The sequence below is a fragment of the Rhinichthys klamathensis genome, unplaced genomic scaffold, assembly GCF_029890125.1.
Source record: "Rhinichthys klamathensis goyatoka isolate OS25496 unplaced genomic scaffold, OSU_Roscu_1.1 h1tg000395l_1, whole genome shotgun sequence".
NCBI lineage: Eukaryota > Metazoa > Chordata > Actinopteri > Cypriniformes > Leuciscidae > Rhinichthys > Rhinichthys klamathensis.
In genome coordinates this window covers 2,313,141-2,339,079 of record NW_026606897.1, presented here as the reverse complement: position 1 = coordinate 2,339,079, position 25,939 = coordinate 2,313,141, and the positions used below count along the sequence as shown (strand labels likewise).

The following is a 25,939-nucleotide window of genomic DNA, read 5'->3' as shown; positions in this document are numbered from 1 at the left end:
AAGAAAAAAAGAAAAGAAAAAAAAGGCCTGAGCTGTTGCTGTTAGGAAAACTTACAAATATGAACTGCTTTGGTCCCTATTACATATTAAGATCAATAACATATTATTGATTGATTATTGATAGACCATGATAAAGGAAAGGGAAAATCTTGTTAAAACACATGCCAATTTTTTTTTTTTTTAGAAATGTCTCTTATTGGGTTTGTGCGGTTTTGAAAAAAAAAACGTTTTACACATTTTACGAAATGTTTAAATTTAATGGGTCTCATTCATGAAACACGAGCAGAACGAATTTTTGTGTAAATCGTGTGTAAAGTGGTTCTGGCGTAAATTTTCGGATTCATTAAAATGTTCGTATTTTCCAAATGTTAGCTGGTACGAAAGAAATCTACACCTGCTCCCAGCCACGCGTAAGTAGTGAGATTAACATCCGAACGTTTTGCTCATTAATAACTAAGGCTGCATTTTAATTCACCTTAATCGGGTACATATTTACACAGCATTTTATTATATATAGTAATTACATATGGTTTTTCTTTTCACTTCTGGGACTGTTTGATTAACAGATGAAACTCCATTAACTGCATCTGTAATATGCTGCCAAGCTTCCTTTTTTTAGGACCTGATACGCCACTATGTAGCCTATGCTTGAAAATAAAATGTGGTGTTTTGAATGAACTTCTGATAATAAAACTTTGATTTCTGCATCTGAGAAAATTTTCTTTTTCATTCGTTTTTGAGAAGACATGTTGAAATCCTTTGTTTGATGCCCATATATAGTTGTCAGTCGGATTTAATGGGCGGGATTTATGGTAATTGAGAATGAGCGTGCACGCGCGTCCCATATACGACTGATTGGAATTCATTAACACACACACACACACACACATTTCACTACCACATCTGACGTTTACGAAGTATTTGTTTTCGGGAAGGTCTCTTTACGCGCAAATCACTCTCATATTTACTCGTATATTTACGAATGTTTCATGAATGAGACCCAATGACTCTAAAAATGTCATGTGGTGTAACCATCAAGTAATATTCTTGTATTTTTGTGTACACATCTTAATTTTAAAATATATTTTTAACAATAACAATATTTTACTATTTTTGCACAGAGACTTTTTGACCTTGACAGACACTCGATGATATAATTGCCTGTTTTATGTTTTTTGTCTCTGTGTTTCAGCGTGTTGGTTGCACGACATGACTTTTTAAATACGAAAATACAAAATTCTAATACAAATTCGGCGTTTTTCTTAATGCGTTATTATATATTTTTCAATATAACTTATTGAAGTGACAAAATTTCGGAAATAAACCGTTTCATAGAGAATTAACTTTTAATGTTTGTCAAATCATATTAATATATGCTACCGAAAGCCAAATAAGTGTCAGGAATAACCCGTCCTTTATGTGTGTTAATCTTATCCATTGCCTAAACCTTTTAAAACGTATTTCCTGCTAGTTGGATTCCAAACTCTATATGTGGTCACACCCGTGTAAGGACCCCTCCCCCTCTTCCTGTCTGTCTCAATTAGATGTAGATGCACACAACAGGAGCCACACAAAGATGCTGGTTGTTCCACATCCTGGATTTCATGGGAGATGCTTGACTGGCATATGTCAAACGTTTAGGTTAGCGCTGTAGAGAGAACCAAAACAAGGCTGTTTTGTGAGTGCTACAATAACTGACACTTTTTCAAGAGGTAATTTTAACCTTAATTTCCCCGGGGTCCTCAATGCTGTATCATCTACATAACTCAATGTGGCTTTGGTTTGATCTCACTGTTGTGAAAAAAACCCTTGATTAAACTTGTCAAAGAAAAACAAGCTGTTTATCTCAAAAGGATCACATGATTAGCTTGTTTACCCGCCACCTATCTTCTTTGTGCCAAGTTCTGGACTAGAAAAGATCCGTGTGGTGTGGGGGCACTTGACACTGCTGCGGGCAAGAATAGCCCAGCTTATTGAAGACGGGGAAAAAAAAACTCCTTCTTATGACCCACATACCAAACATGTAGAGCAGGTGCAACTGAGATGAAAGGGATTGGAGTTTGTGTGTCTTAAATGTGGATATTTTGGGCCATCAGACCAGGGATGATTTATAATGATCCAATGATGAAGTAATATGGTTTGCAAGGGCAGTGTTGTTGCATCACAAAGCCTTCATCTCCTGGGTAAACAGGTGTTTGTATTTTTACTAATGAGAGAAACAAGTATCAGAGAGGCCATAGACAGGATAATGTGTGTGCACAGATGGGTTATCTTTAGAAGGTCTGACTCTGCTCTTCTTTTAAAGGCCCCCTGAAATCAAAATTTAAGTTATTTAGCTTTTGGTATGAATATGTTAGCCTTAAGGTTATGAATAAGCTGGTGTGTTCCAAAACAATGACAAAATTCCCATTTAGGAGATATAAGCATTCAAAACGATTTTTATGACATAACCGAGGACTTCAGCTTCTCATCACATCTTCTGTCCAATCAAATGCTCTCTAGAATCTAAAGCGTCCCGCCTCCTATGCTATAAATCCCACCTGGCCAAAGCGACCGTTGACACGTCACGGAGCAATATGGGTTGAAAATGTGTGTTCGGTTGCTCAAACGCTAGAGTTTTATTCCGTTTTCCAATTGTTCGTTGGTTAAGAATGAAATGGCTAGAATTTATTCACACCTATTGAATCCAATTTTCACGCACATTTTTACTCACACTTGCACTTGGTGTTTGTTAATTATTGATCCTAGTTACCACATCTTAGTAGAGATGATCTTTTTTGTCTCTTTACACATACACATTGGCTACACTCCTCACACTTGTCCGACACATGCTAAGCCACACAACTTTGAGGGGAACCTCATCTTCGAGTTGAGACAACACAATAAATAGAACTCAGCAGTGTGTACCCTCCAGTGCTGCTTTCAAGGGTAATAATATGATTGATTTATAGGCCTGTTAAGTCTTTGCCTCATACATATTCCTGTTTGGCTTGGCATCTAGTTCCAGGCCGTATACGTCAGCACGGGGAAAAATCAAGCAGGTGTCGGGCCTGTCTCTCCGACAGAGTGATGACCACTGTTTTTAGCGAAGCTGTGGAGTAGAGTGATGAGTTCTCCCATGGCATCACGATCACAGCCTCCTACTAAACCCACCAACAATCGCTCTTCCACCTCCACAGCAATAGGGTAGCGTTCCCGTGGTGACAGGCTGTAGCGCCGGAATAAAAATAGAAGGCAATCAGGACAGTGTGGGGTGCAAGGCGGATTGGAGAGGGCTCCCTGCAGTTCGCTCTCAGCCCACTCCGCTTGCGGGATTTACATCCCATTAGTGCACTGCTGGATGGGAGCAGACAGTCCTGCCTCTGCTTCTGAAGAGGCCTGAAATAGCAGCCCAGCCTGCGGTCCAGTTCTTTCCCTTGAGATTACTACTTACAGCTGCGTCTTCCCATGACTCCCACTGCTCATACAAGTCATCCTGTATGGTCATTTACATTTGGTCAACTGTCTTTTTAGGATGGCAACAATACGTTTCTAAAATAAATCAAGATCATAAGACCTTAACTGGAGGGCCGAATGACATAAAGTGGCAAACAAACAATAATACAAAAATTGTTTATCTTGCATAACTGTGATATATATATATATATATATATATATATATACAACATATATATACACAACATATATATATATATATCACAGTTATGCAAGATAAAAAAATTTTGTATTATTGTTTGTTTGCCACTTTATGTCATTCGGCCCTCCAGTTAAGGTCTTATGATCTTGATTTATTTTAGAAACGTATTGTTGCCATCCTAAAAAGACAGTTGACCAAATGTAAATGACCATACAGGATGACTTGTATGAGACTTGTATGAGAAAAAAATATAAAAAATTATATCTGGTCTCTGAATAATTTTTGGTTTGACTGTATATATATATATATATATATATATATATATATACAACATATATATACACAACACATATATATATATATATATATATATATATATATATATATATATATACAGTCAAACCAAAAATTATTCAGAGACCAGATATAATTTTTTATATTTTTTTTACTAGTGGGTACAGGACGCTATAGTTCATTTATGTAAGTGAGGATAGCAAAATAAAGTAAACTATGACATATTATACCCAAAAATTCTTCATACAGTGGACTACCAGTAAAATGTATAAAAATTTGGAACCAAAAATTGTATTCAGACACTTTGACCTGACCGAGTGTTTTTTCTTTAATTGCTTTTTACACCACAGACTGAACAAAATTAAGCATTGCATGGTAATTGGTTGACATACATTGGTATTATCTAATTGTGTACTTAAATTTAACAGCTGACAGCTATTCAACCTAATTCATTTGTGAGACAGTCTTACAGAAGGATGGCCAAAGCCAGTGAAATATAAACTGATTTGATAGAGTTCTTGTCTATTACCATTTTCTAAACTATAGCAAATAAACTGTGATAATGTGAGAAATGTTGATAGTGTCTGAATACATTTTGGTTTGACTATATATATATATATATATATATATATATATATAGGGAATGTGACACAAAACCAGTTGAGAACCACTGATCAACATAATAACTTGCTCACTGGGTGGTACTACTGCACAATGGGGAACTGATGGGGGAAAAAATAAAACAGCATTCATAATAATGAGACCAAATTTCGGTATTTCTGGCTGCTAGTTGTGATATGGGTGTTTTCCAAAGGGAGGCACTGAATGTGTGTGGCTGACTTACTCACTCACTTCCCATCAGGGAGATGTTTAGAAACACTTGCCTGTAGATTACAGTCATGCAAAACAGACACTTCTCCATAATTCAACAGTATTTAAATGATGGCAAAATGCTCCATAGGGTGTAATTTGAATATAATGATGTAAATATATATATTTTTTCTATTGTAGTCATTGTCGATTTTTTTATGTTTTGAATTAATATGATTTTGCATAGAAGACATGTTACTTTTACTTGCCAAAACATCTGCCAACGTTGTCTGTTAATTTAATTACTACTGTACAGAGACTCACTATAAAAAAAAAAAACTAAAAACCATAAAATTGGCTTAATAATAATCTTAATAATTGGCTTAATAATCTAAATTGAAGTTGCCATGACTATTATTGTAGTATTTTTAAAAATGTTATATTATTCAAATCCTGAATTAAGGATTTGTACAAATTTGCATTAATAATAACAAATTGTTCTACTAAAATACAGTAAAACGTTGTTTTGATTTGTTATGTTAAAAACTAATTTTTGTGGAAACCATGATACATTTTTTTTTAGGATTCTCTGAAGAATAAAGATTGAAAAAAGAACAGTGCTTACTTGAAATAGTAATGTTTTTAAACATTATAAATCTCTTCACTTTTAATAAATTTAATATGTCCTTGCTGTATAAAAGCATTAATTTCTTTAAATAAAATAAAAAAAATCTCACTGAGCCAAAAAACTATTATTATATATTACTATTTTACTATGTTCAAACATTACACCATGCCAACATTTTTTTCTTTCTTATTTTATTTTATTTTTTTCACAATTTTTTTTTTATGGTCAGTGTATGTCAAACCTTTGTGCTACTCAGCCTAATTTACTCCAGGTGATGAGGGAACTCTTATCTTTGAAAACAGCCTGCAAATGCCCACAGATCTAATCTCAGACCGATAACATCACAGCACAGGAATGCTACTACACAACACTGTGGATTCCCCTCTCCTGCTTACTAACAGGCACAGCTACAAATACATCAAAACATTTCCGTGACAACACTTAGCTAAATGAAGCTTAGAATCTAAAGTCGATTTTAGATTGGGAATATTTGATTTAAATGTGTCACTGTTTTCTCTTCAGTCTCAGAGCCCAATCTAAAGGTGCGGTCCAGGTTAAAGCAGAAGGTTGCAGAGAGGAGGAGCAGCCCACTTCTCAGGAGGAAGGAGGGGAGCATCATGACACCCTTCAAAAAGAGAGCCCTGGAGCTTCTGGGTAGGAGTGCCGTCCCATAATGCATCTCACATTAGACAATATACCTGGGGCATAAACAATAAGACATCCTACTGGTTGGCATCCACTGTCTGTGAAGCTCAGTGTTATTACGTAATGGCCGCTCTGGCAGGTGTAATCCGGAGTGCCATCCAATGTGGTTTGGAGCCTTGGCCGGTTGAATGATTTTTCCATGGTATTTCAGTCGCTTATGTATATTTATAATGTATCTGTGGCAGCAGTTGGTGGTTGGGTTTGGAAAAACACAGTGGCAAGATTGTCATCCAGTAAATCTTATGTAAAGATGCGAAATATGATATCATTCTATTGCTGTTCGCCAGTTGCCAGTCAATTTATCATAAAATCCATAGAGAGATGGATCAATGACATGACATGCATTTTTTTGTGCTGTCAAATCGATTAATCGTGGTTAATCGCATCTAACTTAAAAGTGTGTGTTTACATAATAAATGTGTGTGTATAATTATTATTAAATGTATATACATTGTATATATGTCTGTGTGTGTATACTGTATATACACACATATATTTATACACATATATACTGTATGTATGTGTATACATATACAAAGAAACGCACACACACAGACACATATATGATATATATAAATTTAATAATATATACACACACACATTATATAAACACAAACTTTTATGGTAGATGTGATTAATCGATTTGACAGCACTTTTTTGCCTGGATTTATTCATTTATTTTAAAATACATAAAAAATCGCAATATATATAGAATGACTTAAATAAATCTTTTTTTATAAACAAATTAAAATTCATTTTGATATTTTTGGGGATTCGCCATTGTGGGAATAATATATAATAATGTAATCCATAAAAAGTAACTGTAATCTCAATTACAAGTACTTAAGTACTTCTTGTAATTACAAGTTTAATTTTTAAAACTAAATTTTTGGAATCTGATTACATAATTGTGTGTGTATGTGTATATATTATATATATATATATATGTTATTCTTTTACCTTGAAAATTGCAGGTAAAATATACTTAGTTGAAAACTTTTGTTGATATATAGATCTGTACAGCTTATAAATGATAATGTCAATGATGTATACACTTGAACTTATGTCTGTTTAATTGAATCTTCCCCAGAATCCACAGCCAGCAGCAGTGCACCAGGATCGGGGCCCAGTTCACCCAACGGGGCCTGCAGTGCCTTAGGGGCTGAAAACGGACCCTCTTCACTACCAGTCACCACACGCACTGAGGTACTTACATTAAACATGTTTTATAACAGGTACAAAAGTCTATTAACAGTTTAGCTTTCTCACAGCAGTTTCATCAAAGCTTTCCTGAAAGATTAGAACCTGTACGACTTAAAGAAAAGTTGATGGCCACCAGGCCACACCCATACATTTCCTCGACACAAACCCAGCCTGTCCTTGTGCAGCTATGAAAACAGAACTCTGTCTCTACAGCATGTGACCTGCTTGTCCGTCGCAGTCCAATGAAAACGGCTCCCAGCACGGACAATAAAGAGTCAGTTCACTTCCTCCCACAAACTCCTGCTCTATAACCGCTAACATTTACTGGCACAGCTATGTGGTTTTCTTTGCCTGCGGCTCTCGTAAAGCTCAGGGCAAGAAAGAGTAGATCAGATACTGGTTGAAACAAAGTTACAGACATTACATCTGAGCCAGACATTTACACCTTCAATATAGCCTGCATTTTAAAGGAATATTCCAGGTTCAGTACAAGTTATGCTCAATCGACAGCACTGTTGTTGTTAATAATGTTGATCACCACAAAATGAATTTTGACCATCCATTTCTTTAAAAAAAAATCTAAATTCTGGTTTACATTGAGGCATTTGCAATGGAAGTGGAGGGGGGGAATTTGTAAATGTTAAAAAACTCACTGTCTCAAAAGTATGAGCACAAGATATATATAAAAAATATATGTTAACATGAGTTTTTATTTTTTTTTATTTTTTTATGAAGTGCTTTTATAAAATAATACATGTCAGATTTTAAATTGGCTGCTATTTAATTAAATAAATATATGCGCTGCGTGTTTAAAGGTGAAGCGCAACACTGTGTTCTTTTAGATGTCAGCAGCTAATAATAACGATAATAATCTCATAGTCATATTGATTTATAATCACAGAATTTTGGGAAAAATTACACAAGCTCTTATTAGAGATTTTTCTAAATAAAAAAAATCGCGATTATATATATATATTTTTCTCCAAATCTTGAATTCCTACTGCCGATTGAGCGTAACGCATTGAATCCAAAATGTTCATTAGCTCCCTCTGACTCACTTCCTGGTGGCTTCACAGCTCGGTTCCTCCAGGTCCCTGTGGACTTTGCTCACAAAGAGGTGTATTCTGGGCAAATGTGACATGTCTCTGTGAAGCCTCAGCTTAGCAGCTGTGTTATTCTTCAACACCACTGTTTACACTCCCATGGACCTCCAATGCAATAGCCGAGAAGGAATGCTTATTGCGCTGTGATCCAGGGTCGAGGTGGTGGGTGGTTGAGCTTAATTGATCCACCAGCCGCTGGTAGCCAAAGACACGCTAACAACACAAACACGCCCGATCGCTATTGTATTGACATAAGCTTGACGTCTCATGGATCGGACCGCTGGGTCGAGTTGCTACCCGCAGACAGCGCGCCAGTTTCGAAAGCGAGCCGTGTTTGTGATCCGTTACATTGGGTATCTTCTTTCAGAGGGAACTGGTCCCCTGGGTCAAATAAGGCCGGATATCCACATACAGGTCAGTGAATAAGCAGGAGGGATTGAAGGGTAAACAGTACAGCCTCTCTGCCACATGCTGATGGGCCGCACCACTGGGTGGAGGAAGTACAGTAGAAAACTGATCAGTTTTTATTCTCCGATACAGTTTGTGAAATGATCTCGACTGGGATACGATTCTGCATTTGTGGGTTTCTCTGTTGCCTTGGTTTTACGTCCTCCACGTTGAGCTCATACAGCTCCGCTGTGGCAGGAACAAAACCGTCATTCGTTTTAATACATTAAAGTTTATTGTTCTGTTGCTGTTGCTCTTTCCAATGGTCCGTAGTGGGATTTCAAAATATCTCTTTTTCTCTCTCCCCTTCCTCCATTCCCCTCTCTCTCTCTCTTTTTCCATCACAGCGGTGGCCGTCACAGTCCAGGTTATTAGGGCCTGAAAGCTCAATGTCTATGTTAAATCTCTATACGTCTCCATCACTGCCCAATATCTCCCTGGGTCTCCCGGCTGCCTCCTCTCCCATCAGTGTAAGTCAAGTAACCTTTTTTTATATAGCACTTTATACAATACAGATTGTTTCAAAGCAGCTTTACAGTGATAATAGGAAAATGATGCATTGTGTCTGTTGTTCAGCTGAAGTCAGTTCAGTGTTGATACAGTTCAATTGTAAAGATCATCAATTGTTAAATTAGTTCATTTCATCTATAAAGCAAGTGAAATAATGACATCCTCATTCATAAGTTCCCCCGTTAAGGCCTGTTCACACTAAGTCTAGATTTTCGGCATGAATAACATAACACACTGAATTAGACTGCAATGAGTATAGAGGAAGTGCATGTGTGTGCATATATATATACAGTATATACTGTATATATATATATACACTACCGTTCAAAAGTTTGGGGTCGGTACGATTTTAAATACTTTTAAAAGAATTCTCTTCTGCTAACCATGGCTGCGCTTGTTTGATTAAAAATACAACAAAAATCAGTTATAGTATTAAATATTTTTCCAGTGTAAATCAGCTGTTTTCTGTGTGAATATATAGTAAAGTGTAATTTATTCCTGTGATCAAAGCTGAATTTTCAGCATCACCAGTGTCAGTGTCTTCAGTGTCAAATGATCCTTCACAAATCAGTATAATATGAGGAATTGATGCTCAAGAAACATTTATTATTATTATCAATGTTGAAACAGTTGTTGGTCTGTCAGTTGTACAGTTTTTTTTTTTTTTGGGATTCTTTGATGAATAGGAAGTTCAAAAGAACAGCATTTGTTTGAAATAGAATCTTTTGTAACATTATAAATGTCTTTACTGTCCTTGATAAATAAATGTATTGATTTCTTTCCTCCAAAAAATAAAAATAAAATTCTCACTGACCCCAAACTTTTGAACGGTAGTGTATATACATGCATACATGAGATCAAGTGAAGATATAGTATGAGTCTATATATATCACTTGATCAAGCCTATTCAAAATAACTATGAAGATTATGTGCAAAACTACATATTTTCTAATATTTTATGAAATACAAAATAAAATAATAAATAATAAATCACATTTTTAATTTGAATGTCTCTTTCAAACTCTTGTCGTCCAAAACTGATTAACTTCTAATTAATTTTATGTGGATGTTTACGCTGATAAATGAGGGGAAATCTAGTTTATGGCCTTGGCTCAGCTGCATATTGCTTTGACTGTTGAAAGACTAGCCATCACTGGCTGGCTGGATGATATGTGTAGCCTCAGGGTACTGACCTTTGACCTTGGGGGATTTTATAGGCCTTAGATAAATATTGTGCTTAAGTGTCTGGTGTCAGTTGCACTCCAGCCCTCCCCATGCACCTCATCCATTACTGCTGTTTAAAGTCCAGCCAAACCAGGATAATTAAATGTAGCTCCAAATAATGTTTAATCTTCAGTTAATTTGCAGTTTAAATATCTTATTGCTCTTTACCCAAGAAAATTAAATAAACCTGAATACATTAGTCTGTATTTGGCTAATGCTATATTCAGGACCCTTCCACGTAATCTCTTGTTTATCATAGCACACATTGAGGTTTGAATCAGTATATTCAAAATTTTTGCAAGTGAACCAAGAGGGGGAAAAATAGACAATGTCCTCTCTCTCTATCACCTGTCAGGCTGCTTTAGGACTTCAGGAGAAGCATGTTGAGGCTGGTGGTGTATCAGCGGTCATTCAGGGTTTGCCCACGCACCTTCTGGGTCCAGTTCCCCTGTCTGTTGCGATGGAGACCAAAGTGAGCAGCAGCCACCAAGCTCTCCTGCAGCACCTCCTCCAGAAGGAACAACTTCGCCACCAAAAGATCCTCTCTACTGGTGAGAACATATACGAGATTACCAAATACTTCAGAACTCTCTATTCTAGGTCAATAGAATATAATACATTTTATTTCAATGGCTTTCACATGGCAATGTTAAGTTACAGGTACAGCCCCCCTGGAGCAACATGGGGTTAAGTGCCTTGATCAGCAGCACAACATTGGTGCTCAAGATTGTCCCTTGTGGGGTGTGAACCTGTAACCTTTCATCTTGTGGCCTAAAGTTTTTTTTTTTTAAAGGAATAGTTCACCCAAAGATTATGATCGTGTCATTAACCCTTACACGCATTCTTTAGGTCTTTGTCGACCTAGGATATCTTTCACTACCCTTCAAGTTCCCCTCATTCATTTTTTAAAGTTATACATCAACCTTCTTAGTATTCCTTAATCTATTCATTATAAACACATCATAAACAATATAACATTGTCTATATACATTTATATTTATCAGATACATACATTTTGTTACATAGGTCAAAGTCCTGTGCATCCTCCCTCTCCGCTGGCCATGATGGAAAGCTCTCCAAGCAGCACCCGACCCAAACTGCCTCGTCACCGGCCCTTAAACCGCACCCAATCTGCTCCGCTGCCCCAGAGCACACTAGCTCAACTTGTGATTCAGCAGCAACATCAGAACTTCCTGGAGAAGCAGAAACAGTACCAGCAACAGATCCACATCAACAAGGTACAATCATTTAGCCAACTGTCAGTGCGGCAATGATTTTAAGGTGTTTTTACACCTGGCTCGTTTGGAGAATTTGTTTTTTAAAACCTGGCACGTTTTCTCCCTTAGTTTGGTTCGTTTAGGCAAATTTGATCATGGCAATCGCACTTGGATCCACATCAAAACATATGTTGGCTTGTGAAAGCGAACCGAACCAAGAAGAAAATGCAACATTTGAACAATTTAAGTCTCTGTTTCGGAACAAAGCAAATGATCTAAATGTCTAAAAACACTCTTAGTACTGTCATGGGAAGATGAGGATGAAGCTGAATGATTATATTGTCATCATAAAACACATTTACCTTGAAATACCATTCGGTTCACATGGGAACTAAAGTTGGACAGCCCATCTCCATTATGTGAGGGGAAAAACATGTACTGGGTTCAGAAGCGGCATATGAATTAGCATAGCTTAAGGCATCAGCTGCATGCTAACACCACAAAATTGCATAGGGACAAGTTCAAATGTGCACCAAAGTGGATAGAATACATACTTTTGTTCCCTTGTGGAAATATTTGTGTTTCTGTGCACCAGCAGCCGTGACCTGGCCATCCGTTTAAGTGCAATTATTCTGCCGCGCATGCAAGGTTAGCGACACGGGAGGCTCGCGCTGTGAAAGACTCCATTGTTAACGGGAGCTTGCAGATTGATCTGCCTTATTATTGCTGAGAGTGCTATGGGAAATTCAAGGTTACATGTGCAATTTTCAAACATGAAGATCAAAAGTACCCAGAGAGCACTTGTTTTGCCTATTTATTGTTATGGCCTCAGTCACCAGGGGCATGTAAAAAAAAAAAAAAAGAAGAAGTCTGGTCTGGGTCACACATGACTGGAATAGTTGCATGAATGTAGTTTGAAAGTTGCTAACTGATTTGTTTTTCATGTTTAAATGATGTGAAACTAGCAAATCATGTTTAAATAGAAAACGAGTTAAGTGCAGAGTGCAGCTGTTTTTTTAAATATAGTTTAAAACGTGTTCTTAGAAATGTATTTAGGGCTATTTCGAGTCATGTTGGTATCATATGAATTTGAAAAACTTTTATACCATTTTCAAGAAAACTTTGTTTAATGATTCTAAAAAATGCAATGAGGTCTTAACCATCAAGTAAAAACTTGAAACATATTTTCCCTGCACATTGAATATATGTGCACAATTATGGAATCGCCACACTTAGAGGATGTTCACCCAGCTTTTTTCATTTATAGCAGACAAGCAAATCACAGATATGATACAAAAAATGCTTAGAGGGGGGAAAAGTATTTTCAAAAGGGTTTTGAAATGTGTTTTTTAAGGTAAATAGTTTATTTGACAAATATCATGAATTAATAATCCCTCATACATGTCATACATTTTTTGAGGCTGTTGGCCGCCTGATATTTTACAGCCTAAACTAAATTTGCCTTGCCACAAAAAGTTCAATTTGATATTGTAGGAGACATATATATAATATAATGTTTGGGTTTGGTTGCACCACATGACTTGTTGATTTGGCAAACGTTTTTTTTTTCTTCCAAATATTATTTCGATTATATTTTCAAAGGTATAAAAGATTATGCCAAGCTACATTAATTCATTTTCACATTTGTATTTTATTTTTTATTATGATTATGATATATCAGGACAGTTGTATCACCTTGACATTTTTAACTTGATGCCCCCAAAAATATCAAAATAAATTAATTCAGAAATTAAAAACATGCTTATCATAGAAGAGGTGTATATAAGTCATACAGTATATGAATTTAACTTTAATGTATTTCGAAGTAATTAATAGATCCTTTAAAAAAAAGAAAATCAGTCTCATTTAATTGATCCTGCTATTTTCAGCAACTGAAGAGTAAATAATCTGTCTTTGGATTGTCTGTAAGCCTAAAACAGATGTACCTAGAAGTAAATGATTTCTGAGGGAAATGAGGTCATGAATGCTGTGAAATCAGGGATTAGCTCTCTGGCTTAATAACTGAATGTTTTTTACATGTGCTAAATAGGGCACCTGTGTAATTTTACATCCAGCTTTAGTAGGAGATATAAAAAGTATGTTACTAATTCCCGGACACAATGACTATATTTACTTGGCGTAGGCTATATTTACATGAGGTTTAGATTCCTCCTCACTATTTAGCTGTTGTGTATGAGTTCCAATTCTGGTAAATGACACTGTTTGTGTAAATCACTCATCGACTGAAACGATTATGTACGTTGACGGAACCTCCAATAACAATAAACCGTGTTTCTCTCTCCCTTAGATGCTGTCGAAATCCATCGAGCAGCTCCGTCAGCCGAACGTCCACCTGCAGGAGTCAGAGGAGGAAGAGGGAGAGGATTTTCATGACCATCCCATGCAGGAGGACAGCTCGCCCTCTGGTGGTGTCATCAGGAGGCACAGTCCCGACAGCAACCGCAGCTCCGGATCACCCATCGAGCCACTGGACACTCACCCTGGGGTCATCCGGGTCAAAGAGGAGCCCGATGCCAGCGATGATGAGACAATGGCCACTCAGAGCCTGGCTGACAGGCAGAGCTCCTACATTCACCAGGTGAACGGGAGGATGGTGATACAGGCCATGATATGAAACGACAGATACATCTTCACACTTGCACACGAAGGCACAGGCTGACACACACACGACATGCTTACACGACACAGAGCCATTGCTTTTGGAGCTTCGGAACCGGTCGCATTCGTGAACTTGTGAAGTGATCTGTGTATTGTACGTTGTATGTTTTGTATATAATTGAATAAGATGAGAATTTTAGCCCACTTGGTCTTTTAAATGCTAAGAAGCAATTCTTGATTGTTTGTTGAAATAATAATTTAACAAATCATTTCTACTTTCTATCCGCTCTTTGAGAAACTGCAACTCAAAGCTCTTGTAGGATATTTCTGTGATTTTCCCATGGCACTATGGATTTCTTATAGATCTTAATTTGCTTTAAATGAATGTTATTATAAAGATATGTTACAGTACGTAAGAGTAAGCTTATTGTTTGCTGAAAGACTTACAGATCGTCTGGGGACAAAGTCGGTAAATGCACACAACAACAACAACAACAAATAAATTAAAGGAATAAAGGAATATTCAGGAATCAGTACAAATTATGATTAATTGACAGCACTTGTGGTATAATTTTGATTGCCACAAAAATATATATATTTATTAATATATATTAATAAATAAAAGGTTAAAAGTTAATGGCCAATTTTTAGTGTCAATAACACTTTTAATTAAAGTGTCAATAATAATATAATATAATAATTTTATGTAAATGGTAGATATTCTTCTATTGAAACTAGTGTATTATTTGAGCTGTAAAGTTCATTTTTATGGTCATTACCATGTTAACAAGTATATTGTTTACATCTTGTGGTTATACTAATAAAACTGAGCATTTTATTAGAGGCCCCATTTTTTTTTTCTTTCTTTTTTTTTGTAATCAATACTTTGCCAATAACTTGTATTGAACTGAACTTAACTTGCATTGAACCTGGAATATTCCTTTAACCGTTGGAACGCGATCCGGAAAGCTCTAGAATGACATTCTGTGTTCCTTGTTCTCCTGTGGCCCGAACCGAAGGCACTCTGCTCCATGCTGAATTTTCAGAGGGAGAGAGTTGTAGAGGAAATGCCTGGTGGAAGCCAGGAATCAGAATGATTCATGAGTGCAGGAATGCTGGGAGAGGACAACTCCATGCTGAAGTCAGAGGGCCCAGCAGTGAGCTCTGATTTACTGTTGAGGCAAATTACAAAGTGAGTGAGGAGACGGCGGGGGGAGCCCCCTTTTAAAACCAATCATTTCCTCTGTATTCCCACGTGATGTGTTTACCACGACACGCAGGCTTGATGTTTCTTTGGTAGAAAAAAAAAGGTAATCGTTCTGTTCTTTCCTGAGGCGGTGTTGCCATTCGTTGGCCGTCTTTTTTCATAAAGTGCTCAGATCAACTTGCGTGATCAAGAAACTATTGTCATTTTTTGTTAGCGAGCCATCTTTCCTGTATTCCTCTTTTTTTATTTCAAGCTTTTGGTGTGAAATTATGTTTTGTGAATGAAAAACATCAGCAAAAAAAAACAAAAAAAACTTAAAGAGGAAACCATGTTTAATTGATGTGAGCCATCACTATGTCTACAAATAGCCCGTGAGTCAACCTGAGCTGGCCTGTTTCATTCCTGTTGTCTTTTCCACTGGATGTTAATAAGAACTGTCCGCTAACGATAGAATGCCACATACAGTTTGTAACCGTACGTGTTTCCCTTCTGTCACAGATCACCTTTTATAAATAAAGTTCTTTTCCATCCTGTACTTCTCTGGACAATCTTTTCAATGAAGATTTTGATGAGTGAATTTAAAAAAATAAACAGAATTGGAGTGTAAAATGGAGTCGCTCCCTAACAAACTTTCCCACACTCAGCCAGAGTCCGGCTTCTGATTCTAAGGGCAATCCAGAGGTTTTAGTCTCTGACTTTGAAGGCTTTCGGAACGAGGCTTTGAAGTGAACATGAGAGGTTCCCTAAGTCTGCATTAAAGATGTTAAGATAAAGTGAACCTCAAGACGATGATATATAACCTGGGCTAAAGCGACCAGGTCAAGTTTAACCAATTATGCAAGGTAGGCTTAGCCGGAGCTCGGACAATTCCCAGTCTGAACTGGTGATCCAACTGCAGTGTGCCACCTGTAAATAGTCCATTTTTGGAGAATTTCAGTTTGAGCAGCTTATGTCTCAAATGTCTGATTCAAATATTTTGATATCTATATATTTAGATATAATATCTGATATCTAAAAAAAACACAATAAATTGCACATTTTTTAAACTTGTCCGGCAGGTCTCATCTTAAATATTCAGTGTTAGTGACTGATTGTCAGTTTTATGTCTGAAATTCTAAAAGTTTGATTATATTTTTGTGACTGTTTCAGAACATTCACCTAAATATAATTCACTATAAAACTATCAAATATAATTCTGTTTAAAACACTTTCTGTCTTGCTCTCTGACTAGATATGACCTATATTATAAACGAAGTGTGTAATTTCTGAGCCAATGACGTGACCAATCGGATTTGCAAAGAAAATAGCAGTCTTCAAACTGGTTTCATGGCCACGCCTCTCATCTCATCTGTCATTGGTTGACAAAGAGATAGTCCCACCCCTAACAAATAGCAATGTTTTTTGAAGACAAGAAAAAATTATATATATAAATTATTTGACTTTTGTTCAACATCATAATTGCCTGCATATTAATCCGGGGTAGGTGAAAGTATTTAATTATTCACTTCAAAAATGTAACTTTTTTACATGTCACTATAAATTTTAATGAATGATAATAGTCAACAAGCGTCAACATGAGTGTTAATGTATAATCTAACTGAATGAATGTAGCAATGATTGACTGTAATAGGATGTTAAAAAGCCACTTTTACAGTGCGATGGACAGAAAATGCCACGTCTAGTATTTATAGTATCTAACAACTCCACAATCCTGAAAAGTACTTTTTTTTTTTCAATGGACTGGCATGGAGACGTGAGATGATGAAATCAGTGTGTGTGTGTGTGTGTGTGTGTTTTTTGTGGTCCTTTCCATTTGCCTTGACCAAACTCAAGGTGTGATACAAGACTGCTGAGACTATCCTGGCAGCCAGTAAAGGAAACAGCGTTTCTTTTCAAGAAAGAGTTATAAAACGCCCACCCGGGATCCAAATTTATATCGAATAAAAAAGGAGTGTGAACTGTAAAGGCTCCTCTCTGGTGTGGAATCATTTATTTTGGAGACACGTCCATGCCCAGTTCTCTAGGGCCTGGTGTTGGTGTTATTTTTTGCTGCCTGTCAAACCAAATGTACATGGTGTGCCGTTCAATTGTTCGGCTGCTTCCAAGTTGGCCGACTGTGATTGACTGGCAATAAACTATGCTTTGCTTAACTGACAGATCATGGGCATTACATCAATGGAGAAATTCTGTCATTGGATTCATCGTGAGACATATAATATATCTGCAAAGCAAAATATAAGAGTGGTAACTGCTTGATGGGGACGTTGTGGCTCATGCTGGGTTATCATTACCCATTATGTAAAGCTATTTGGTGGTTTTGCAACGTTTCACGTTGTACGGTCAAGACCTCATCCAGGAGACGTCAGTGTATTACAAGCAGCCAAAATGGGAGAGTGAGACATTGGGACAGCCAGTTTTCGTCTCGCCCTTTGCTGTTAGGAGAACTGCAGTCCTCCACCCTCAATGATTGAAAAGGAAGAAATGTTGCCATAACATTGACCCACAGAATTGTTGTCGGTCTCACTGGCCAGCGTCATCCAGCCCGTTATCGTGACTCCAACAGCATTGATCTTCCTTTTCATGTTTAACGAGGTAAGTGAATGGAGAAGGGGATGTTCAAAGAGCAGGCAGCGTGCAGGACCTGCTGTATATCACAGTCAGATTGGTCGGGCTGATAGGTGAGGGTGAGGAAGAGCAGTGGCCCGGGATAAGGGTTCCCATGGGAAGAGCTGACTGCACTTCAGTCTGTTAGGGCCAAAGAAGGTTTTCAGAAAAAAGACAAACAATTTTATGTTTTTAAGAACATTTTGTAATGTTGCCATTACGTTTCCGATGTTATTAGAACGTTTAATTTCCTCATTATGTAATTGAACCACAAAGTGTTGTTTTCAAACTGAAATGTTTAGACCAAACAAACTTAAATTCAAAACATGTTAAACAAGATTGGACTAATATACAATCTAACAACAATAAAACAGAGCCCAATAAAGCACATAACTATGAAACACTGCTGACTATTAAACCAAACTAGCTGATTCATTAACTCACGGACATGTAAAGAATGTTACACTAAAAATGTACTGTGATTTTGCCGAAAATTTTGTCCTAACCCTATCCCTACCCCTAAACCTAACCCTACCCATAAGTTACCCCAATATATGAGTGAAATGACAGGTGAAGCACCTAATGCTGTTTGTAAGCCTAAACTTCACATAAAGTGTAAACCTGTCCCTCAAATCTGATTGGTTAATTGGAAAGTGTTTCCAGGAGCAACAAAGATGTTGATCCAGGAACATGGTGCACTTGGTGAAATTAGGTTAACATATTAAGGGCCCTTTCACACCTACCTTGTTTGGTCCGGACTTTCGGACTTTTCAGTTTGGTCCGAATCAAAATTACAGGTGTGAAACCTACCCTGGACCACGGTCCGGACCAAACAGATGAAATTTGGTCCGACGAAAAGAGGTAGTCTCGGTCCGGATCAAACTGAACAAAGGTTTGGTTCGTTTCTAGTGTGAAAGCATTTCTGTATGGTTCGGACTTTCAGACCTTTTACAGGAAGTTCTGGTGGTTCCCGCATAGCCGAAAAAACAGAAGGTGGCAGGAAAAATGAGCCGTGGTACGGTGGTAGCACATGGGGAGAGGAGTAGACGAGGTTTTTTAATTGAAGTATGGTCTGATGACATAATAAGAAGTCAACTCGATAAAATGTTCGCACGATGAGGACGTTCATTTGGCGAATTTGAACTGGCCTTGTGTATAGTTGGTGCTTCAGGTAATTATGCTATAAAAATAACAATATTTGCAACGATATGCGTCTGTTCATTCATGTTGTCAAAGTTACCCGCCGAACTGACAACACGCTGACGTCAGACGCACGTCCATTTACAAACCAATCAATGTCAAGATGCAGCCCACATAGATGATGACGACAGGACGCAAGTATGTCACGTAAAGTTCTTTACTGCGCTCGCATAATTGCAGTGTGAAACCAAACCAGAACTTTCTGAAAGTATAAAATGTATCAAAACGTGAACTTTGGTTCGGACTTTGGTGCGGACTTTCAGGTGTGAAAACGCCCTAAGAGAACCTTCACAGAGCATTAGCCAACATTCGTTTTCTCATTGTCCAAATGCACCACAAAATTGTCGTTTTCAAACTGAAAATGAATAACAAACTTCATTTAGACTAAAAACATGTTAAGAAAAAACTACAATCTAACAACAATAAAATTGAAAGTAAAATAATGAAATAAATGAGGCCAATAAAGCACCTATAACTAATGAAACACTGCTAACTATTAAACTAAACGTTTGATTTATTAACTCTCAGACATTTAAAGAACACTTTGAGAGAACGTTCTATTAATGTTACTACAAGAACATTTTGTTTGTAATTTTAAGAGAACTTTTACAGAACGTTTGCCAGCTTTCAGAGACGATCCCTGGTTAAACAGAAAAAGTAAAACTGAAAGACAATGAGAAAGAGCGGGCGAGAAGGAAAAAAACTAGGCTTTGATATCCATGGCCAGGCGTTTTTTTTTATGTGCCTGCCTTCCCAGTCCGACTGTGTGAGCTCCAGGGCTCATAAAGCAGACCTTTGGCTGGGGACCTCTAGAGTTAGTTGGGCAGGACATGTTTGAAAGTGTTGCTTGAATGCACCGCCAGGCGGAACAGCACCCAGAGGACTCTTAAGACTGTGATTTCTGCTTGCTGCTGGCGACTTGAGCTTTATCCTGCTTCCAGTTCAATCCTATAAGTGTCATTCGCAGCCTGTGTGATCATGGAGCAGAGGGGCTGCAGACAGAGCGGCCTGTTAAAAATGGAAATCATTCCATTTGACTTCAGAACTTATCATCGTACTACTATAATTCTGTTTGAGGGATCCGTCTCGTTGTTGTTTTTGCATACATGTAATAATAGAATATGATACTCATGCGCAAGCCTGTCAGGTGTGTTGTAGTTTCTCTAGACGAACAGAGAAACAGCATAGGGCTTCAGACTGAAGAAAGGAGTCATCAGCTCCAAAAATAAAACATTTAGTAAGCAACCATAAGTCCCAACTGAATCCTTCGAAGGCCACGAAGGTCAGACTGAGCGTTTTTAAATGGGACGGTCTATACCGGAGGACTGTTCAGTGACTGTCGTCACTGGCGCGCAATGAATTCTGGGGTAGGCAAGGCCACGAAGGATCCATCTGATGTATCCTTCATTTCACGAGAAACAAAGGCCGCATTTGGAGGCCGCATTTGAAGGAGCCTTCAAATTGTGACAGCCTTCGTTACTCCGCGGTGACACAATCTGCAGAAACATAAATTGGTGCCTATGGCTTCTTCAACCCCTGATCAAACACAACTGAACCAGATAATTAATATCTTCAGGAGCACTTGATAAGGTGTGTTGGATCAGGGATCTTTAGGGGCTGTTTAGACAACGACTGTTTAAACGTTAAAAAAATGTATGCGTTTTGGCCGTTCATTTACACGACAACGGCATTTTGGGTGGCTGAAAACGCAAACTTTTGAAAACGGGTTTCAAAGTGCAAGTTTTTGAAAACGGTCTCCGTGTAAATAACAAAAACACAAATCTCTGAAGACGATGACGTCATGCACATGCGTATTACGTTCAGCAGAATACAGCTTTTTTAGTCGTTTTCGCGAATCCATGAGAATGATTATCGTTTTGACAATGGTGTCGTTTGTTTGCGGAAAACTCAAAGGAAAAACTTCTCCATTTTAAGCATATCGTTGTCAAACGTACCCTTAATTACACATAGACTAATGTGAGTCTCACAAACTTAAAAAATAGGCTACATAACGTTTTCCAGTTCATTTCGAATCAGACTAAATCGAAAAATTATTTGCAGTTCAGTGAGGGAACTGTAACCACAGTTGTCTGTCCCTAAATGGCACTCTAAACATTCGCAGTCTTGCTCTGAGTCAGCACTTTTGTGACGTAACGCCGCTTTGACTCTCGGGAAGAAGTCTGTTGCTTAACTCGCTTCAGTGCGGACTCACGTGCACCCTTCTAAAACCTATGATGACAAATGGGACACCCTATGGTCTCATGGACTTAACGGACACGTGCACGCGGCAGCCATTGTAAGTTCACAAGACCAAAAGTGCATATGAAGTGTGCCATTTGGGACAGGGCCAGAAGCTGCTCTGAACGATTGACTTTCTGAGTGAATCTGATTCAAACCTCTAACTCTCATGCGAGTTCAAGATTGTTTCGTTAATCTTATTGACTGATTTATTAAAAAAAGAGCGACTCATTCGTCATTTGTTCACAAATCCGACAAAGAGCACGCAATCCTGGCTACATTTAACTATCTTATATTTAGATTTTATATTTAATATAAATACTCTATATATTAATATATTAATATTTGTTTATATTTATTTTTTTAACAGCCCAAGCATACAGGCCTATTTGGTGCATAAAACAAATTCATAAGGGGAAAAAATGTGCAATAATAAATCTGCTCCATAGCAGATTTAAAGTGATCAAGGACTTAGGGTTCCATTTAAACACATTTCAATTTCAAGGGTTCTGCCAGTAGTGGGCACTTGTGCAACGTAAGCAATGACGTACATCCGAGTGCACGAGACGCACGAGACCGAGGGAAGTTTGCCAGGGAAGGGCGTAAATCTGTTCATTGCTGAGTGGAGGATGTCGCGCACTGTAAATATGTAAGTTGATAACACCACCTTATGTGATAATAGTTGACGAAACTACATGTTTATGCACAGTTTTCTCGCTTTTTTAAAATCATTGTGTCAAATGCTTTTTTTTTATGTTTTTCGTAATTATGAACATTTATTAGCAGTCGTGAGAACTGGAGTGTCACGGCCAGTCTCCAGCCATATAGGCCAACATTACGCCGGAGATAATGTAAACAAGAAGACTAAAAAACAAGCTTGTTCACGTAAATATTCTTGTAGCACAATTGCACAAACCTTTTCCTGTGCAATTTTGTATAACAGGAAGAAATTACATGTTCCTATATTACTCTCTTCAACTGCTGAAGAGAGAAAAGTGTTCATTATCCACAATATGTCAGTGACTGCTCTCTGAGGAGAACATTTGGAAGATAAGGCAGATAACACAGGCATGCAGTGCAGCAACCTTGCACTTTAAACATAAAACACAGGCCCAAGACACTATAACTGTCAGTACTACCCCAATTCTCCCTCGAAGTGTGTAAATAACGTCATCACACATTTGGCAGGAATAACCAGTGGGGCCAGTTTTTTACGTCGCTCTTGCAGTTTCAAGTCACTGCTGAGTCTGGGGTACCATAAAAGTCACTGTAAAGTTCATGTTCGCATGCCTCGGGCTGAAGCTTATATTAAATGTAGCAGGTTTGTCTCGCTTAGTGGGGCAAAGTTGGCAAAGATTAACTTTTTAGTGCACTTCTGAAATGGCTGGATTTCAAATCAAGGATGCATTATAAATCTATTAGAGCCAAATTTCCGGTGAACATTTTTTTTTCTTAAACTTATGGTGCAGACATTGCTTTTACATAAAGCCAAGCATATGTACATTTGTTGGGGAGACTTAAAAGGACTGTATTATACTTCTATTGCTGGAACTACTTTTGTGTGGTAATCACTCTCGAGTGTCGGTCAGAACACAGGAACCAGACCAATAACTGATTAGATGGTGTTTAATAAACTGTTGCAGTAGGCATGGGCATACAATCTTCCAATCTTCCAGAAACATTTACTATTCAGTGACGCACACAATATGAATCTAAACACTCTCCAAACAGTGAATAATCTCAGCAGCGTTATCCCGTCACACACTTGCTTCACCATCATCCGTGAATCTGCACAGAGCAGAGCGCTGCTCGTTGCGTACCCTCATGGTGTGTTAGAGCGCGTCAATATGCGCCAGAGGTGCGCATACACGATCATACAGTCATCTGCGCAGCCTTTCTTACAGCCGCCCCCAAATGTGTGCAGCACATTTGTTACTGTATAGGTGATCAGTTCAATATCCGGGGACAGGCATAAAGGGAACCTCATCTGGAACCTCTGGTAGAACAATCAGTCTGGCTACAGGTCTAGTGTAAGTTCTATTGTTTATCCTTACATCCACTGTCCTTATGTGTCCGTCTGCACTGGGGTAAAATTTAGTGACAAGACCAACCGGCCAGCATGCTCTGGGCAGTTGAGGGTACATCATCAGTACCACTGATCCTAAGGTCATATCTGTAGGGTTGGCATTCCATTTCTGGCGGGTTTGCAGGTTCGGGAGATAGTTTTTAACAAAACTAGACCAAAACTGGCCAGCCAGAATTTGGGAATGTCTCCAGCGTCTTCTGCTCAGGAGTTCAGATTTAGGATAGACCACTTGGGGCAGGGACCCGTCCCGCCACCCCATCAGGAGAACATTTGGCGTCACTGGATCAAGGTCCTTAGGGTTGGAAGACACATATCCCAATGGTTTAGCATTCAACATACCTTCTACTTCCAGAAGAACAGTATGTAGCGCTTCCTCCGTAACTGATTGACTGCCTACTACCCGATGCATTGCAGTTTTCACTGAGCGGATTTCCCTCGCCCAAGCTCCGCCGAAGTGGGGTGCACCAGGTGGGTTTAAGTGAAACTTTATCTTGTGTTTGGCAAGCTGGAGTCGGAGTTCTGGAGATAATTCTGCAAGGGCTTCCCGCATCTCTCTTTCTCCTCCACGGAAGTTTGTCCCCTGGTCAGAGAACAACTCGGCTGGTGTCCCTCGCCTGGCAATGAACCTCCTCAAGGCCATCAAGAAGGAGTCGGTATCCAGATTGGTGAGGATCTCTAGATGTACACATCTTGTTGTGAGGCACTTGAAGATAATTCCCCACCTCTTCTCGGTGTGCCTGCCCACCTTCACTATAAAGGGTCCGAAGCAGTCCATGCCTGTCGAGTAGAATGCGGGCTTATACAGGCGTAGGCGTGCTACAGGTAGGTCTGACATCTTAGGAACTTGTGGTCTTGCTTTCCATCTACGACACTCTGTACAAGCATGTTGATACCTTCGAACTGCTTCTCTGCCTCGTAAGAACCAAAACTTACGGCGGATCTCTGCAAACACTCTCTCAGGGCCTGGGTGGCAGAGTCGGGTCTCATAGTCTTGAATCAGAAGCTTAGTGGTAGGATGGCAATTATCCAAGATGATGGGATGCACAGCAACCAGGTCTAAGTCTTCAGATCGGCGCAGTCGGCCCCCGACCCTAATGAGATCCTCTGTCTTGTCCAGCTCTGGAGACAGGGTAAGTAAACGGCTACTTCGTTGGACTGGTTTCCCATTTCGCAGTAGTCTGAACTCCTCTGCAAAGCTATCCTGTTGTGCCCCTCTCAGGATAAGAATCTCGGCTGTACGGTAGTTGTCAGCATTAGGGTTCTCGCTCTGACCTGCTGCCCCGTGAAGCATCTGCACTGTGGTCTCTAGAAGTTCCTTCCAAATGGTGTACTGATGCGCATCGGGTATGTGAGGCTCTTCATCAGGTATGGTCGCAACTCCACAGAATACAGACTTGCGAATTTCTGAATAGCACTCTACCACTACTGTTGCTGGTAGGGTTGGCCATTTATCTGAGCTTTGGAGGAGAAATGGTGGTCCATGGCTCCAACGGTTAGGCTTAGCCAGATCCTCTAGCCTCTTTCCTCGAGTGAGATCATCCGCAGGATTATTCGCCGAGTCAACATATCGCCATGAATGTCGATCGGTGAGCTCCTGAATTTCCGCCACTCGGGTGCCAACCAATACCTTAAATCGGCACGACTCAGATTGTAGCCAAGACAAGACCGTGGTTGAGTCGGTCCAGAGGGTAATCTGGCTGATTTGAAGGGTAAGTTCTTGCTCCATCAACCTACTGAGTTGGGCTCCTGTGAGGGCAGCACAAAGCTCCAATCTGGGCATAGAATGCAGTCGTTTAGGTGCAATTCTTGAATGGGCCACAACAAAGGAGAGATAAGGCTGATTTTGACTGTCTACTGTCCTCAGGTAAGCGACAGCTCCATATGCTTGCTCCGAAGCATCGCAGAACACATGTATCTCATGAGTAATGCTTCTCTCATTCATGGCAGGAGGTCCGTACGCTCGGGGAAAGGTGATTTTCGGCAGGACTTGTAACTCTCCCTCCCAGTCTCTCCAAGCTTGTAGCAAATCATGGGGCAGTAGGGAATCATCCCAGTCCCTGTGTTTGTCCCAAAGCTGTCTCACTAGTATTTTAGCACGGGTGGTGTACGGGAGGATAAACCCGAGGGGGTCGTACTGACTGGCTAAGACCTTGTAGATGTTCCGCATGGTAGGAGCATCATAATTGACTGGTCGATGTTTGTACCTC

General features: G+C 38.8%; 1 protein-coding gene and 1 long non-coding RNA gene across 4 annotated transcripts in view; both read left to right on the top strand.

Moving 5' to 3' along the window:
• hdac9b (histone deacetylase 9b) overlaps positions 1 to 14,881 on the top strand; it is a 56,980-nt gene extending 42,099 nt beyond the window's left edge. For all 3 annotated transcript variants that reach the window (XM_056234419.1, XM_056234417.1, XM_056234416.1), the window contains 6 exons: positions 5,892 to 6,023; positions 7,165 to 7,280; positions 9,175 to 9,297; positions 10,917 to 11,112; positions 11,588 to 11,799; positions 14,087 to 14,881. In XM_056234419.1, the coding sequence (XP_056090394.1) occupies positions 5,892 to 6,023; positions 7,165 to 7,280; positions 9,175 to 9,297; positions 10,917 to 11,112; positions 11,588 to 11,799; positions 14,087 to 14,413 (1,106 nt within the window). In that variant the 3' untranslated portion in view covers positions 14,414 to 14,881. The remainder of the gene's footprint in view (positions 1 to 5,891; positions 6,024 to 7,164; positions 7,281 to 9,174; positions 9,298 to 10,916; positions 11,113 to 11,587; positions 11,800 to 14,086) is intronic.
• Positions 14,882 to 15,066: 185 nt separating this feature from the next.
• Positions 15,067 to 16,139, top strand: LOC130070140 (uncharacterized). Its single transcript, XR_008803844.1, has 2 exons — positions 15,067 to 15,786; positions 15,819 to 16,139. It is a non-coding gene; the product is annotated as an uncharacterized LOC130070140 (long non-coding RNA).
• The last annotated feature ends 9,800 nt before the right edge of the window (positions 16,140 to 25,939 follow it).